The sequence below is a fragment of the Nicotiana sylvestris genome, chromosome 5, assembly GCF_000393655.2.
Source record: "Nicotiana sylvestris chromosome 5, ASM39365v2, whole genome shotgun sequence".
Classification (NCBI taxonomy): domain Eukaryota; kingdom Viridiplantae; phylum Streptophyta; class Magnoliopsida; order Solanales; family Solanaceae; genus Nicotiana; species Nicotiana sylvestris.
This window is the reverse complement of record NC_091061.1, coordinates 166,569,180-166,585,838: the sequence shown is the minus strand read 5'-3', so window position 1 is coordinate 166,585,838 and position 16,659 is coordinate 166,569,180. Positions and strand designations below refer to the sequence as shown.

General features: G+C 38.8%; 1 protein-coding gene across 1 annotated transcript; it reads right to left on the bottom strand.

Annotated features, from left to right (window-relative positions):
* Window positions 1–3,382: 3,382 nt before the first annotated feature.
* On the bottom strand, window positions 3,383–5,057 carry LOC104238995 (zinc finger protein ZAT5-like). Its single transcript, XM_009793530.2, has one exon. The coding sequence runs from the start codon at window positions 4,791–4,793 to the stop codon at window positions 3,543–3,545; it is 1,251 nt and encodes a 416-aa protein (XP_009791832.1). The 5' UTR covers window positions 4,794–5,057; the 3' UTR covers window positions 3,383–3,542.
* Window positions 5,058–16,659: the final 11,602 nt, after the last annotated feature.

The following is a 16,659-nucleotide window of genomic DNA, read 5'->3' as shown; positions in this document are numbered from 1 at the left end:
TTTGGTATCAAATTTTAATAGATTTTACGATTTTTGCCCTATTTTGCTTGTTTAATCTGTCATCACGCACTAATGAGCTGAGTCTTGCTGGTAGAGGAGAACTTGCAGGCTGCTATTGATCAATGAATTTCATAATTCTGAAAGAGAATAAATAATGACTTGAAAAAGTTGACTTCGTTGTCTTTCTTTAATGTTATAAAGCATTACTCTAAGTCTCTAATCAAGCAAGAAAAACCAAATTTATTTGGGGAAGTTTCTGATCCCAACTTGTAATATGTCTTAATTCTAAACAGGACTACATCGACTCGTTAAAATTATTCCTCATTAAAATTAAGTGACTCTACATGTACAGAGCACTCTCCAGATCCAATTAAGACAAGACATTATTTGTACACTGACATAGTCAATTGTTTATAACTTTTTTTTAAGGGTATTGTGATTGTTGGTTTTTTTTCTTGTGTGTGTGCGGCGAGGTAGTAGTTTATGTATTGATTCTCTTAGGTTCTCAATAAACACACTGATTATTTTATTTGCGACATGGTTGTTGCTTGGTCTCAAAATTGCGACAAACATGTCATTCTTGAGTTGCTCAGAAGCATCCAACCCCACTCCTCGAAAAAGAAAAATAAAGAGTTGTTTCAAAACAAACGGATGACCAGTGAAGTAAACAGAATGTGGCAAGTTGTAGTAATGGTATTAATCAGCAAACTAATCAGTTTAGGTTGGTAGTATCCCGTATTATTCGTACTTGGTCAACAATCCATTTTAATTAATGTATTGAACTATACAATCATCTCATCCAAAAGTCTGAAGATATGATAATTTTATTTATTTAATTATGTCTTTTTCTCTAATTAATGTATTTAATTATGTCTTTTTCTCTAATTAATGTATTTAATTATTTGTATCATATTCATATTTGAATTTTATGGGTTCAACCTTTAAGGTTCTTAGCATTGAACCCATTGCGTATTTAAAGTTATGGGTTCATATTTATTATTTTTTTTATAATTTTAATGAATTTTTATACATAAATTTATGCTCCGCATCGAAAGTATTGATTAAGTTGAACCCGGTAGATATATATTGCATCCGCCTCTGATTCAGTGGTATTTACAAATCAATCAAAGGATCGAAAAGATTTTCTATTCTGCTAAGATTTATAATCTTGGGACAATGTGGACTATGACAAGGGGTTGGTTTAAGAACATGAAATGAACTTTGCCTGTCTTAGGGCAATCTCCTTACGTGCAATGCAATACACAAACCTAAATAAAATCTTTCATGCAAGTTACTTGCCTTCCTTAACCCTTTTGCCCAACTATTTTTTATTGGCAGAATAGTCAACAAATTGCCACTTGGAATATGCATGCACTTTCACAAATTCCTATTCCAAGATTACAAATAAAGAAGTGAAAAGACAGCAAATACACTATTGTTTCAGACTTGATGTTTCCAACTTGGAGTTTCTTGATTAGCTAATGAGAGTTATTTCTCACTTTTAAACTGTTAAGTTCTGCAAAATTTACGGGACTTATATTACATAGATGATATATAGATGTAAAGTGAGCATATATCGAGAATAAACGTGGACAAAATTGAGAACTATGTAGTCTAAGGTTTAAATAGCAGCGGAGTCAAATACACTATGTGATTTGTTTCTATCTGTTCAACCCTTGGTAGATAAAGTTCTCCGGTACCCGTGCAAGTGAGAGAGCATGCATCTCGTAGAATTAGTTGAGATGCTTACAAGCTGGCCCGGACACCATGATTATAAAAAAATTATGTCCAAACCCTTATACCTCTGCTGTTATTGCGAGATATATTTGTGTTTATAGAAAAGTATTTACAAGACTAAACTTTGAAAATGGTGATACAAGGTAAAAAGCGTTTATGTTTAGCGACCTAAAATCTACATATTATATATATAAAATTAGTGGCTCTTTAATCTTACAATTGTGACCCGTACCCTGGGTGGGGGGGGGGGGGACAAAAGAAAGAAGACTGACATTTTTATACGTTAATGATAGTTTATTCTAAAGTGTGGTTAGATAAGTATACTTTTTCGTCGATGTTAACTCAATTTCATCCATACAGTTGTCCTCAATCCAAAATCCAATTCAAAAATCAATGGATTTATAAAACAATTGATTCAGAATGGCTAGCTAGCTATTAGTTATTATCATGTAAATTAATTGATCATTGTCAAGAGGCGTATGCTTGAGATATGGGCTAGTACGTATTTAAAAGGTATCACTTGTTAAACAAAAGCTTCATTAGAAAAAGCCCCCAGCGGTTAGCTCGATTGCAAAGGTTGAGTGACTTATATCACAACTCTGATATTTAAATGGAGAAGAATAAATGGATAACTCAAAGGATCAGACTTTAGACGAATTTCTCGATCATAAAAAAAATTCATTAGAAAAATAAAAAAGTGTGTATATATATCAATATTGTGAGAAGTGTAGAGTGGCAAAGAATTAATAAGAAAATGCATGTGAGGATCCAAGATTTATGGAAGTGTGGATGTACAGTACATGCATACCATAGGTGTCATGTATCAGCTGTTAACTAATTACTGTAAGTGCATTATTGCTATTCACGTTTTTAAGGAAAAAGAGAAACAATGAGAGATCCTGTAAAGGGTACCTTAATTAATTAATGTGGCAAATGCAGTCACTTTTTACTGGTCTTTCGGATCTTTATTCCTCATTTACTTCATATGAATTGTGCGTATGCGGAAGCCGAGTCAAGATTTAAAGTTTATGGGTTCTGAATTTACCATCAAATTCATAGTTCATTTTAGTATAATTTAATATTCATAGATATTTAAATTTGTATTTCCTAATGCAAATGAAGGGTCTAAGCAAAAGTTACGTACTTAATACTCTGGCGCTCCCCTTTTTTTTTTCCACCCAGTGTCCGATACCCGTATTGGGACCTGACTAAATCAAGATTCGTATCGGAAAGTCCCATATTGGAGGGTAAAGTGCTTCCTAACAAGGAAACTTCATACCGAGGGCTCGATCCTGAAACCTCTAGTTAAGGATGAATGAGTATTTATCACTCCACCACAAACCTAGCGATTCCCTTTGTGTGTGTAATAGAGAGAGAACCCATGAAAGCTAATTAGTAAGAAATAAAAAATATTCTTAAAGACTTTGCTAGCTGGTGATGACAACTAATCCATGACAACTGCCTTCCTTAAAGTGGTTATACTTTCTCTCTCACTTGAGATCCAATCGAAAAACAAAATGAAAAACAAATTTATTGTTTAAATCTTACCTTACATATAGTAGGAACTAGGAACATGAAGCTAATAAAGCTGGCATTATAGAAAAAAATATAGTAAGTGAGAAATTTTACTAATCCCCCACTTAATTAATGATTGTTATAAACTTGAGAAATATTTAAAGTATGTGAATAATTTGTATAGCAATTAAAAAAATAAAAGAATATAATTGGTGGTGACTCCCAAGTCCCATCTACAATTTTTTCACCATGTCAATGTATTTAAAAAAAAAAAAGAACATGTACCATTTTCAATAATGACAATCAACCAGCTGTTGCCTTTGTGTTTGTTCTTGATCTTGTTGATTTAAGGATACAACTGGAAATTTTGGATCAATATGATCATCTGAGACTGGAATATTAAGGTCTAAAGACAACCCATCTCTTGGTTTCTTCATCATATTATTACCAAATTCTTGATCTATAGAAGTTGCAGGACTTAAATTGCTCAAATGCAAGGGTGAATTTACGTTAACGCCCCCGCGATGTCGTCTCATATGACCTCCTAAAGCTTGTCCTGATGTAAATTCAGCACCACAATATGAGCATTCATGAATCCTAGGAGAAGAAAACTTGTTGTTGGAAGAATTAGGCAATGTTTTTGTAACATTCTTGTTGTTTTTGTACAATGTTGTTGTTGATGGTGAGAGTTCTTGATAATCATCTTCATCTGAGAAATCGAAATATGATGACTTCTTGTTTGATAATTCAGTGGTTAGTATTGTCTTTGGTTTCTTGTGACTTGCTCTGTGTCCACCCAAGGCTTGAAATGATGGGAATGTACGATTGCATGTCTTGCATTCGTACACATATATTCCTGCCTTGGTACCATTTGCTGAGTTTGTGGACGTCTCGATGTACCTTTTGCTGTTGAATTTGATTTGGTACAACCTTAAATCATCGTTGAAAAAATCGACTTTATTGTCAGGTGGCAACGTAAACCTAAGAGGACGGGGATGATCATCGCTTAATTTGGACATGAGGATGAGAGACTTGGCGGTTTCCTCCTCCTCATCGGTGAACGTGTTGATGAATATCTCGGCCGAGTTGGCCGAGAAGGGATTTGAATAGTTGTTATTGTTGTTGTTGGTGTTGTTGTTATAGGCCACATCTTCTCCATTACCACTATCATCTTTGATATTATTGTTGTTGTTTTTGCAAGCGACTACACCTTCTCCATTACCGCTGCCATCTTCTATATTATTGTTGTTGTTATTCTTACATGCGATACTCTTTCCATTGTCTCTACCATCTTCGATATTATTATTGTTGTTTTTGCAAGCGACTACACCTTCTCCATTACCGCTATCATCTTCTATATTATTGTTGTAGGCGATATCTTCTCTATTATCCCTACCATCTTCGACATTATTATTGTTGTTGTTGTTGTTGTTATTACAGGGGACGCCTGAAAGACGAAGACGTTTGGTGCGTTTGCCCTTAACGATGCGGAAGAGGTCCTTATTAGGGCAACCTACGTCCACTTCCTCAAGAGCATCCATAGTCTTCCTTCATCCACCATCAAATGCCTCAAACATCCCCTAACACACAAAATCAATGTGAAATAAAAGAAAGAAAAGGACAAAAAGGGAGAAATTTAGAGGAATAAGAGAAACAAAGAGGAAAAATAGGGGGAAAAACACAAAGAGAGGGAGCTTTAATGGTAGGAGATAAGTTGCTAATGAAATATATATCTGTAAATATAGTAAATGAGAAAGGTAGTCAAAGGAGTGAGAAACCACCACTAGAAATTGACAGTAATACTAAGGTTATATATATAGTCTTCTCTCTATTATTTGGAGGATAAAACTAATTATAAAAAGGTTTCAAGAAAGTAGATAAATGAGAGATAAATGGGGAGAATTGGATGGAGAGAACTCAAGGTAGGACAATGACCATTGTAATTCAAGATGTGGACATAACTAAATTTTGATTAATGGTGGACATATATAGCTAAATTTGATTATTAACTAAATTAGCTTCTCATTTAATTCAAGTTATTTTAAATATTTTAATTTAAATCAAGAATATTTTATTGGAAAAAAGGGATTTAAAATAGATTCACACGCGTAATGTTAAATGAAGGGTAAAGTGTTTCCTATATTAGAATTTTTTCCATTCTGGAGGTTCGAACCTGAAACCTTTAGATAAAGATGAAAAGAATTTTATCCATCACACCGTAATCCTTAGTGATAAAGTTAATTGTCACCAACCAAAGGTGAAACTCACGTTGCGTTGCTGGCTCATTTGATAGTAATAATGATTATAATTTAGAAAGAAATTAAGTTGGATAGAGTGTGTCAAATGACAGGAGTTAGACTTGGATCAGCAGTGAAGCATGGAGAAAGGCAGAGTTGCCTTGTATGTGTGACCACGTCTGTATAGCACATGTGAGATCAGTCGAAAATATCGATTCATCTTTTTTAAAAGTATTTATAAGGTGACAACCTAAGTCTAGGGGCGGAGCTAGTGTTTAGCTACAGGTTTGATAGAACCTAGAGCCCGTTTGGACATAAGAATTTTTTTTTTCCAAAAGGTTTTCATTTTTTTCGAAATCAGTATTTAGTCATAAAATTTTCAATTTTCACATGAAGATGCATTTTGAAAATTTTCGAAAATTTGAAAAACTCCAAAAAGCTGTTTTTCAAAATTTTTACTCAAATCACTCACAAAACTTTAAAAACAACCCAAAATTCTATTCATGTCCAAACACAACTCTAAGTTTCAAATACCATTTTCACTTGAAATTTTTTTTTACCTTATTTTGAAATTTTACAATTCTTATGTCCAAACACCCACCTAATATCATTGATTAAAATTTTGTATTTGCGTTAGAAAAATCACTTAATATTTATAAAAATGTATCCATAATCTAAGAAGTTGCTTTTCTAAAATTCAAAATTAATAAACTTTAAATTCTAAATCCGCATCTGATCAAATTTTGAACCTAAGTTTTGGTTATGACTTATTATATCGTTTGCATGTCTTAGCATGATGAGATGTGGCGTATTTGTTTGTAAAGTTAGTTGTATGTGGTGTTGCGAAGTTTTTAGTCAAAATTATCTCTTATCTTTGGGGTAAGTTAAACTTTGTCCTCTAGATATAATCCTGAGCACTATTTGTCCTCTAAGTTTACAAAACCTGCACACATATAGTCCAAGTAACTTAAAACACTAACTCCCGTTAGAGAACTAACAGATACACTGACCTGCACAAGAGGCTTTTAAGTAAAAGAAATTTTGTCTTCACAAGTCACAGTCAGTTGATTTCTATTTTCCTTCTGTATACGGTCGAGATCGCATGCCTTCGATCTATATACTTGAGAGGTCGTCTGAAGTCCAAGTTCGGGTAAGACCAAGTTCGAGCTCGAGGACCAGACCCGAGTTCAAAGACGGAGCATGATGCATATCGAGGTCGAGTGTGCTCGACCTCGAAAAAGTACTGTTATGGATTTGTACCAAAACGAGTTAGATTCCTGCCACGTTCCCAAAGTCAGGGCGCAAATCCCGGAATATGATTGTACTATTTCGTACTAGGCAATTAAACAGTTGTACCAAGAATATTCCTTACTGTAAATAGAAATATTCCTTATTTAAGGCTCCCCTATTATATAAAGGGGACCCCAATCATTTGTAAGGGGATCTCATCATCATTAAGAAAAGAATATAATCACTATCTTTTTGTCTACTAGTCATCAGCAATGTCCTTTAGCTCTATTGTCTTTACTTTATTCTTATTACTTAATTGTTCTTACTACCCTAAGCCACCTCGACGTCACTAAATTCGAGGTCACTGCTGCTAAGTGACATTGATTTGATTCACTTCTATCTTTCTTTTATATTCCATATTTCTTGATTATTAACTTGTATTGAACTAAATCACATATTTTTAAAATCACTAATCAAATTTAATTGTTACTCGTATTTTCGAGAAAAACAGTTGGCTTCCACCGTGGGGCTAAATATAATAGTAATTATTTCTTTACTGATTTTTATTACACACGTTGCTTTTACACTTTTTCTTGTCAAAGATTTTTTGATTCTCATATGTCTAGCTCACAAAACGCACCCATTCATGACAACGAAGATCTTGGGGAAAACAGAAACGTAGGAGTCGGTGTACCACCGATAAACCCAGGGTAAGTACCAAATGTGGAACCTGTTGATGTTAGTTCTCACATTGCTTTGAATGCAGATCTAGGCGCGGACCCCGAAGAAGCCCGGTCCGGTGGCCAAAAAACACAATGAATGGAAGAAGGAGGAGTCAACCTCCAAGTGATATTTGAGATGCTGCAAGCTCAATAAATCGCCATCGCTCAACTCCAGAATCAGAATAGAACCCTGAACACAGCAGAACCAGTAAACACTCGGCATGCTGAACAGGCACTAGAGAGGCCTGATGAAAGTGGCTTGGGGACTGATCAAGGCCAACACTGTACTACTATAAAGTATCAAGAGAGGTCGAAGCAGCTTTTACCTGAAAAGATCGAGATCGATTTCCACAGGGAGCTAGATATTGGAGTTGACTTTCTATCTAAATGGGAATTGTGTAATTGTTCCTAATTGCACTTCTAAACATTGTTGGTTTTGATTTTACTTCTAATTTTATATTACCACGATGCTAAATTAGGCTAAGTAAAGCTAAGATTAAACTATTGCAAGTTGTTCAAATAGATAGAAGGCACTAGGGTAGTGGCTTTCTCCTAGGTGGTCAATTGACGGATTCTTGAGTTCAAGGCTAGATTGTCACATTTGGGGAGTATGATATAACCATTGCACGATTCTACTCACTCTATACCTCTCGGTAGTTCGAGTATTTTACCCGAATTGACTTTCTCAAGACCAATTGGGTATGCAAATTTGTGCAAGCAATTGAGGTTCAAGTCGGGTATTACTATCTCTAGGTTTAACCTTTTAATTGGGGCTGTCAATCTCTTGAATATGCCCCAATTCCTTGTTGGACCAATTTCATGGACTTAGGCTCTCTTTCTCAAGAAGAGCCAAAGTCTACTAGGCATAAACTAGTATTTGCAACCACTAATTCAACATTAAAACCCTAAATTAGTCCAAATATCAAACACCCATAGACAATCAAGCATCAAAATACAAGACCCATCAATTACCCACACTAGGTTGAGCCATAACCCTAGCTAATGGGTCTAGCTACTCATAATTATAGAATAAAATAAAGAAATAGATGAAGAAAAACCCATAATAATTAATTACTAGAGAAAACTTGAAGATTCAATGTTGAAACTAAGCTAAAATTACTCAAAATGGTAAAAGAGAAGAAGTCACGGGCGCAGCTCTGTCCCAAAATCTATCTAAAAATGGGAAAAGAAACTATTTATACTAGGCTGAAAATTCTGGATAAAAATGCCCTTGCGGGGCTAGTGCGAACCGCACAAAATCGAGTGCGGCCGCACTAAGACTCTTGACTTGACTAATCTGCTCTCTTAAGCTGGCCACCACGGACCGCACAAAATGCACCGCAACCGCGGTGGCTTCTACTGCGGTCCGCACAAAATGGACCGCGGACCGCATTGGGCATAATCCTCCAATTGTCACCTCTCTGAACTTTGGCTCTGCGGACTGTACGAAATCGAGTCCGGCCGCAATGAAATCAATGCGGTCCGCACAAAATCCTTTGCAGCTGCATTGCTTGGCTGACTGAGAAGCATACTCTCTGATCTTTATCTTTGCGGACCGCACAAAATGGTGTGCGGCCGCACTGGCCATGTTTGACTGAGCTTGGTCTTGGTCTTGGTACTTGTGCATGTTTCACTCCTTTTTGAGCTGGTTTTTGACAACTTGTCATCTTGTTGATCAAACCCTGCAATCAAGTACAACTTGTGAGCTTTTGGGACTATTTTGTACATATTTCTAATCAAAACTTAAGCAACAAGGAGTGTAAAATGCATCATAATCTCTAGTTATCAACTCCCCCAAACTTAAGCTTTTGCTTGTCCTCAAGCAAACAAAATAAGACCCACCCTTTAAGAGTCAATTCAAGAAAATTTAGCCGACCTAAAGTGACCTCATCTAGCATCAATTGGACTAACAATTGCCCTCAATTCAAATGAATCATTAACAACATTCACTCTTTAAAACACCATAGATTTAGTGTGACACATGAGCATCAATAGTTTACTCAATACATCAAAGAGGATCTTTCTATTACTTTGGTCGATGTGGAACCCAAACTCACATATCCCCAACTCTCCCTAAGCAAACCTCACCTTTAAGATAGTGACACTCAGAACAAGGTTAATGGAACTACACTCATCTCTCTCAAAGGAAAGTCACAAGTTCGGCTCTAAGTACCATATGCTTGCCCCTTATGTGAGTCACCACTAATGTAAGTTTCATTCAACTCAAGATCATATAGGGATTTTGTGGAGACATAATGAAGGCTTTTGGTTCAGGGTAGGAAATGTTTGGTCTAAGTAGGTTCCATCTTCCCTTTAGCACTTCTTTTGCTTCATTTTTGCACGCATTCACTTGATTCTTTAAGGCATTTCACTTCTTTCTAAGGGGTCAGAGAGATACACTGTCACTCTTTCTTGTTCATTTCAAACCTTTTCTCCTTTCTCAACTTTCTACACCTTTCATTCTTTACTTTTATTGAACCCCTTTGTTCCTTTCTACATTGAACATTCTTTTTGTCCTTTTGATTTTCTTTCTTTTTCATTGCCTTTCCTTTTCCTCATTTTGTACCTTTTTACCACTTTGTTGCAATCCTCGTCTCTTCCCCCAAACTTAGACTTTTGCCATGTGCTAAGGAAATATCGGGTGCCAAGAGAGGATATCTTAAGAACGGGTAAAGGCTTGTATCGTGATTCTTGAAAGAAAAAGGTCTAAGGCTCAAAAGGATTGACTTGGAATTTTATCATTGGTAGGCTATGGGAGTGTTCAAGATATCATTTGGATCAAGGAGAGCCTATAATTATATCTCAAGTCAAATTACACTTAGGATTTCACCTAGACAAACATTCAGGGCAAGTTCTAGACCAATGGCTTGGGACTTGGACTTGCAATTTCAAATTCTCACCATACAAGCTATGGGATTGCTTAAAGACATAAAGTCGGGGGCCCACAATAACCTTAGATAAGATTTGAGCACACAATGGTCCCGAAAAATCACTTGATGATTATCGGCCAACACAAGAGTCTCAAGGTCACAACTTTCACCATCCTATACACAACGATTTATTTTTTACCATAAGATCAAAGGCAAATGTGTTAGGCCCAAGTGAAGATTTGCTTGAGTCACCCTTACCAACTAACTACTAAAAAGCAAAAAGAAAAAACAGACTCAAACCCTTAAGAATGTTTTTATGCCATCCATCATCAGGAAGAGCCACCCGGTTCACACAAATTCCACCTTTGGAAAGAACCGCGGCATTAAGAAAACCAAAGGCTTATTACAAAAACTCAAAACAAGAAGCTACGAATATAAAATAAGAAGCTAAGAAAAAGAAAAAATGCAGAAAGTAAACTAAATATGTACAAGAGGGGATTTAATCGAATATACAATATGGGAGATGAATATATACAATGAAACTTAATTTTTATATACAGACCTAAGGTAAAAAGTACAAAATATGTAATGAAATGCTGAAATTATATACATACCAAAGATAAAAAAAGAAAGAAAGAAATCATAAAATCTGTCATATATATACAGTCATCCAAATCCAAATAGGGCCTACCCCCTCAAATGAAAGCTGACATTGTCCTCAATGCCAACTAAGCAAAATAAGCACAAAAATAGAGGAAAGAGGAAAAAGAAACTCCCTATGGGCCGTCCGTCTACATGGGATCCTCTGTGGTCCCTAGGTCCCCTATATGCTCGGGAGCCTATGACTGGCTCCCTTTGGTCTGTGGCTCTGCTGGGACCTGGGCTTGGACTGGCTCCTAGGCTGCATCCTGAGGCTAACTGGAGGAAGTCTCTAGTGGGTCTGCCAACTGGATAACTGCATCATCAGACTGGGGGATCACCCTCTTCCTCTTGGGAGGCCTCTGAGACTCCTGCTCTGGCTGGGGCTCGACTGCTGGTCATGGGTCATGTAATAGCAAATCTAAAGGCAGGTGATCCGCCTTCAATCTCTCAACCTCAACCCGCAACTCCCTCACCGACTCTTTGGAAGCCCCAGTCTTCCTCATCTTATTTACCTCCCTAGCAAGCTCCTTGAGAGCCTTTCCATGTGAATCAACAGTATCCGTGAGCAATTTCTGATTCTCAAGGATCTTCTTCTGGTTGTCCAGAAGATCCTTGAGAGTGTCCTCAATGGACTGTGGGACCTGTGGAGAATGAGATGCTGACTGAGCTGCCATAGTAGTAGATAATACAGACAACTTAGAAGTAGCTTTTTGCATCTAGTTGTTGATGCTGGTAAGGGCCTAGCTCAAACGGTGGGCAGTCAATGGATAGGCAGTGGTGGAAGGTATCTCTGGATCTACTGAAATGGATGGGCCTGGGGCCATGTCTGCTGAAGTGGAGGGAGGATATAGAGTAGTCACTACCATTACTGGCTCTTCAGACTGGCTAGTTAAAGTCGTAGATTTTCCCTTGAAGTGCTTGCCCTTAGGGTTGTCATCACCGTGTATGCTATACCACGAGAAAGGTGCCTTTGCCTTCACTTTCACGTCAAATCTGCGCTTCTCCACATTTTGGTCCTTCAGGTACATGTTCAAGAAGTTGGGCAATGGGTAAAACCTGTCACCCTCATTCACTACCCGTGTAATGACCCGGGACATCACATTCCTGACATTGATCGGGTACCCCGCCATGATGTATGCTACTAAGATCGCCTGGTGAATTGGAAGTGAGTTGTCATGGGTGGTAGGATCTAGCTTGCTACACACACATGTCTCTCACCCCTTCGCCTCTAAGTTCAATGTCATCCTCAATATCTTCACCCCCGTAGTCAACCACTCGGGGTGAAGCCCAAATAGTCATTGATGGTCTTGCCATCAAACTTCACTTTCAGATTCCGCACTTTGGTGACCGTGGTACCCTTTTTGATGTGGGCCACGTTGGTGTAGAATTCTTTCACCAAGTGCTCATTGGCGTCATCCACCTGCCCTGTGAAGTAGTCCGATCCAGCTCTTTCTCTGAATTGCCTCAGCAAATTGGGATTGTGAGGCAAAAGATCCTGGGTGATAATTTTTCTCTCAGGTATCAACCTCTTTTCTGGACACCACTCTCTAAATTTGTAGTAGGCAATCTCACTGACGAACCTGTCCTCCCATGCCTCCGGGTTCCTAGTCCGCTCTACCCCACCAACTTGGGGCTCACCCCTTCCTGCTTCTTCCCCTTTTTCTGCTATTGCACCCTCTCCAGATAATGAAGCTATATGAGAGGTGGAGTACTCATCCCCACTGCCTTCAACTGAGCCTTTAGACGACTCAGAAGATATATGAACTGAGGCTTAGGTAGTGGGGGATGCTGGAGGTGTATCTCTCAATCGGTTCCACTCTGGCCAGTCATGAACAAACTCTGGCACGGAATCTGAAGATTCCTCCCGGGAGGGCTCATACTCACTCCCGACTGGTCAATGGCCTTGTCTAAAACTTTTATAATCTTCCTTGTGTTTTTTTATGTTTTGACGGGCTTGTGGGGTTAATTTTATCATTGCTTGCTTCCCACCCCGGGAGGACTCTCCTCTTCTTATTTGTTTACCACCTTTTCCTCTTGATCTCACCATTGTCTGCAAACAACATTCATTCTTGCTTTGTTAGTATCAATAGGAACAATGAATTTCAAAGTTGCAGAAAAAGAAAGTTGCAGATAGTTTTATTGCAGAGTACGGATCGCACAAAATGTAGTGCGCCCGCAAAGAGTCCATTACGGACCGCACAAAATCCATTGTGGTCCACATAGAGGTGGGGTTCAAACTACCTACTCTCTGAATCTATGCACCGCAGACCGCACAAAATGGCAATACGGTCCGCATTGAGGCACCACGGACCGCACAAAATCCAATGCGGCCCCGGTCCTCAAATGATCAGCTTTCAGGACTTTGTCATTGCGGTCCGCACAAAATACCATTGCAGACCGCACAGGGGCACCGCGGACCGCACAAAATCCACCGCGGTCCGCACTGAATGCCCAACAGTAACACCAAACTAGGTTCCTGATTTGTTCAATTTTAGTCCAATTTTACACCTATTGATGAGTCCCTAAGTGTTGGTTCAGTGTTTTAACTACCTAGTCCTACTTTAAACAAATATTGACTAACCTAAGCTACAAAATTGAAAGAAATACAGATAGGTAGAGAAAAAGAACTAAGAAAAATAAAATTCAAAGAAAATAAATACATTAAACAACTAAGAAGAAGTTAATGTTACCAGAAAATAGATGAAATGCTAAGTAATGAACTTGAGCAGTTAGAAACGTGCACATTAGAGAGATGAACAGTGAATTTTTTTTGTGTTCTGAGAGTAGAAAGTTCGAAAAGTTCAAAAGGAGGGCCTCAGGTCCTATTTATAGAAAAAGGTCCTAGGTCCCAGCTTACCTACCCACCGCGGACCGCACAAAATGGCACCGCGGTCCGCGGTGCTCGAAACCAAAGGGCACTGACAAATTGACTACTGTGGACCGCACAAAATGCAATGCAGCCGCAGTGGATCACCGCGGAACTCACAAAATGCAGTGCGACCGCGGTGGTAAACTTCAGAGAACCCCAACTTTTGTCAAAGCACCAGTGCGGTCCACATTGATTTCTTGCCCCCTCACAAGGGTCTTTGCAGCCACGCAAAATGAGTGCAGTCCACATTGACAACTTCAGAGAGTGGTCATTTTCCAACTTTTTCCTGCACTGCATCAACACAATCCTACAACATCTCACAAGCAGTCAGTCCAACATAAATCCTACACTACAATGAAAATCAAAGAAAAACAAAAAAAAACACATGGGTTGCCTCCCAAGAAGCGCCTGATTTAATGCCGCGACACGATGCAGGTTACCATTAAATCATTTGAGGTGAAGAAGTGCCACCACGTGGCTGTCATCAATGTTTTCCAAGTAGTGCTTCACCTTGTGCCCATTCACTCTAAAAACTTTCCTATTTTTGTTCTTCAAGTCAAATGCACCAAACGGGGTCACAAATACCACTTCAAAAGGTCCACTCCATTTTGACTTAAGCTTTCTCGGAAACAGACGTAACCGAGAGTTGAACAGAGAACCAAATCACCCACTTTGAACTCCTTGCTACGAGCATATTTATCATGAAGGTACTTCATCTTGTCCTTGTATAAGGATGAACTGGAGTAGGCATGGAATCGGAATTCATCAAGTTCATTAAGATGCTCCACACGAAGATTTGCTGCCACATCCCATTCAAGATTCAGCTTCCTCAAAGCCCACATGGACTTGTGCTCTAACTCAACCGGTAGATGGCAAGTTTTCCCAAACACCAACTGATATGGAGACATACCAATCAGAGTCTTGTAAGCAGTCTTATAAGCCCATAGAGCATCATCCAACTTCTTTGACCAATTGGTCCTATTTGCATTGACCGTCTTTGACAATATACTCTTGATTTCCCTATTTGAGACTTCAACTTGGCCACTTGCTTGAGGATGATAGGGAGAAGAAACTTTGTGGTTGACACCATACTTTGCAAGCAAAGTGTCAAAAGTTCTATCACGAAAATGAGACCCCCATCACTTATGATTGCACGAGGAGTGCCAAACCTTGTAAAAATGCTCTTCTTGAGAAATGCAACAACACTCCGTGCCTCATTATTGGGTAAAGCCACGGCCTCGACCCACTTTGAAACATAGTCAACCGCCACAAGAATGTATGTGTTCCCACACGAGCTAACAAATGGGCTCATAAAATCAATGCCACATACAACAAAAATATCAACCTCGAGAATGGTATTGAGAGGCATCTCATCATTATTCGAAATTTCACCCGCTTTTTGACATTCATCACACCTCTTCACAAGTTCACTTGCATCTTTGTACAAAGTTAGCCAATAAAACCCAAAACTAAAAACTTTGGAAGTCGTCCTCGTCCCCCCATGATGGCTACCATAGGGAGAGGAATGACAAGCCTCCAAGATACTCAATTGCTCTTCCTCTGGGACACACCTTCGAATCACACCATCTGTGCAAATCTTGAACAAGTACTGCTCATCCCAATAGAAATCCAAACTATCCTATTTGAGCTTCTTCCTTTGGTTAGAAGAGAGCTCACACTCCACTCAGCCCTCATCTTCATTGACATCAAGATTCAACAATACGGCCTCTAGAGGGTCCTCCACATTGATCATTGCACTGGTATCATCAACTATCACTGCCGTGACAATGTCCACTAGAGAGCACACCTTGGAACTGTTGGGCTGCTTCATTGACTTGCACACATGGAAGACCACTTTTTCATTACCCATCCGGAAGGTGAGTGCCCCTGCTTCCACATCAACTAAGGCTTTCCCAGTAGCGAGGAAAAGTCTCCCCAAAATGATTGGAACTTCATAATCCATCTTGCAATCCAAGATCACAAAATCAGCTGGCAAGATAAACTTGTCCACCCGAACAAGCACATCATCAATAATACCCAATGGTCTCTTCATCGTTCTATCCGCCATTTGCAATGTCATGGAAGTCGGCCTCGGTTTCCCAATACCCAAAGTCTTGAAAACTGAGTAGGGCATCAAGTTGATACTACCCCCAAATCACATAGAGCCTTAGCAAAGTACATATTCCCAATAGTGCAAAAAATGGTGAAAGCACAGGGATCTTCAAGCTTCGGGGCCATTGAATGACTATTGCACTAACTTGGTGGGTCATCTTTATAGTTTCACAATCCATGGTCGTTTCTTTGTCACCAAGTCCTTCATGAATTTAGCATAGCCCAACATTTGTTCAAGAGCCTCCACCAAAGGCACATTGATGGATAAGCTCTTCATCATGTCAATGAAAATTTTAAACTGATTCTCATTTTTCTACTTCACGATCCTTTGAGGATAAGGTGGAGGTGGCCTTGGCAAAGGAGCATTGGCTTTAGGTACAATCGGTTCCGGTATGTCTATTACGTGTTCCCTAGAAGGGTTCACGTCATTTTGAGAGTTTCCACCTCGGCATCTTGAATATCGATGCTCACTTCTTCATTCACATTCTCATTAATCACATTTTCAACCACCAAAGGAATTTCATCTTCTTGCAACTCAACTTCATCACTCAAAATTTGCTTTTGTTTGGAGGCATTCACATCATCGCCTCGTCCACTCCTTGTAGTTACCGCCATAACATGATTGTTCCCATCCTTCGGGTTTACTACCATATCACTTGGTAGAGCACCCTTAGGGTGAGTATTCAAGGACTGTGAGATTTGGCCTAACTGAACCTCCAAATTTC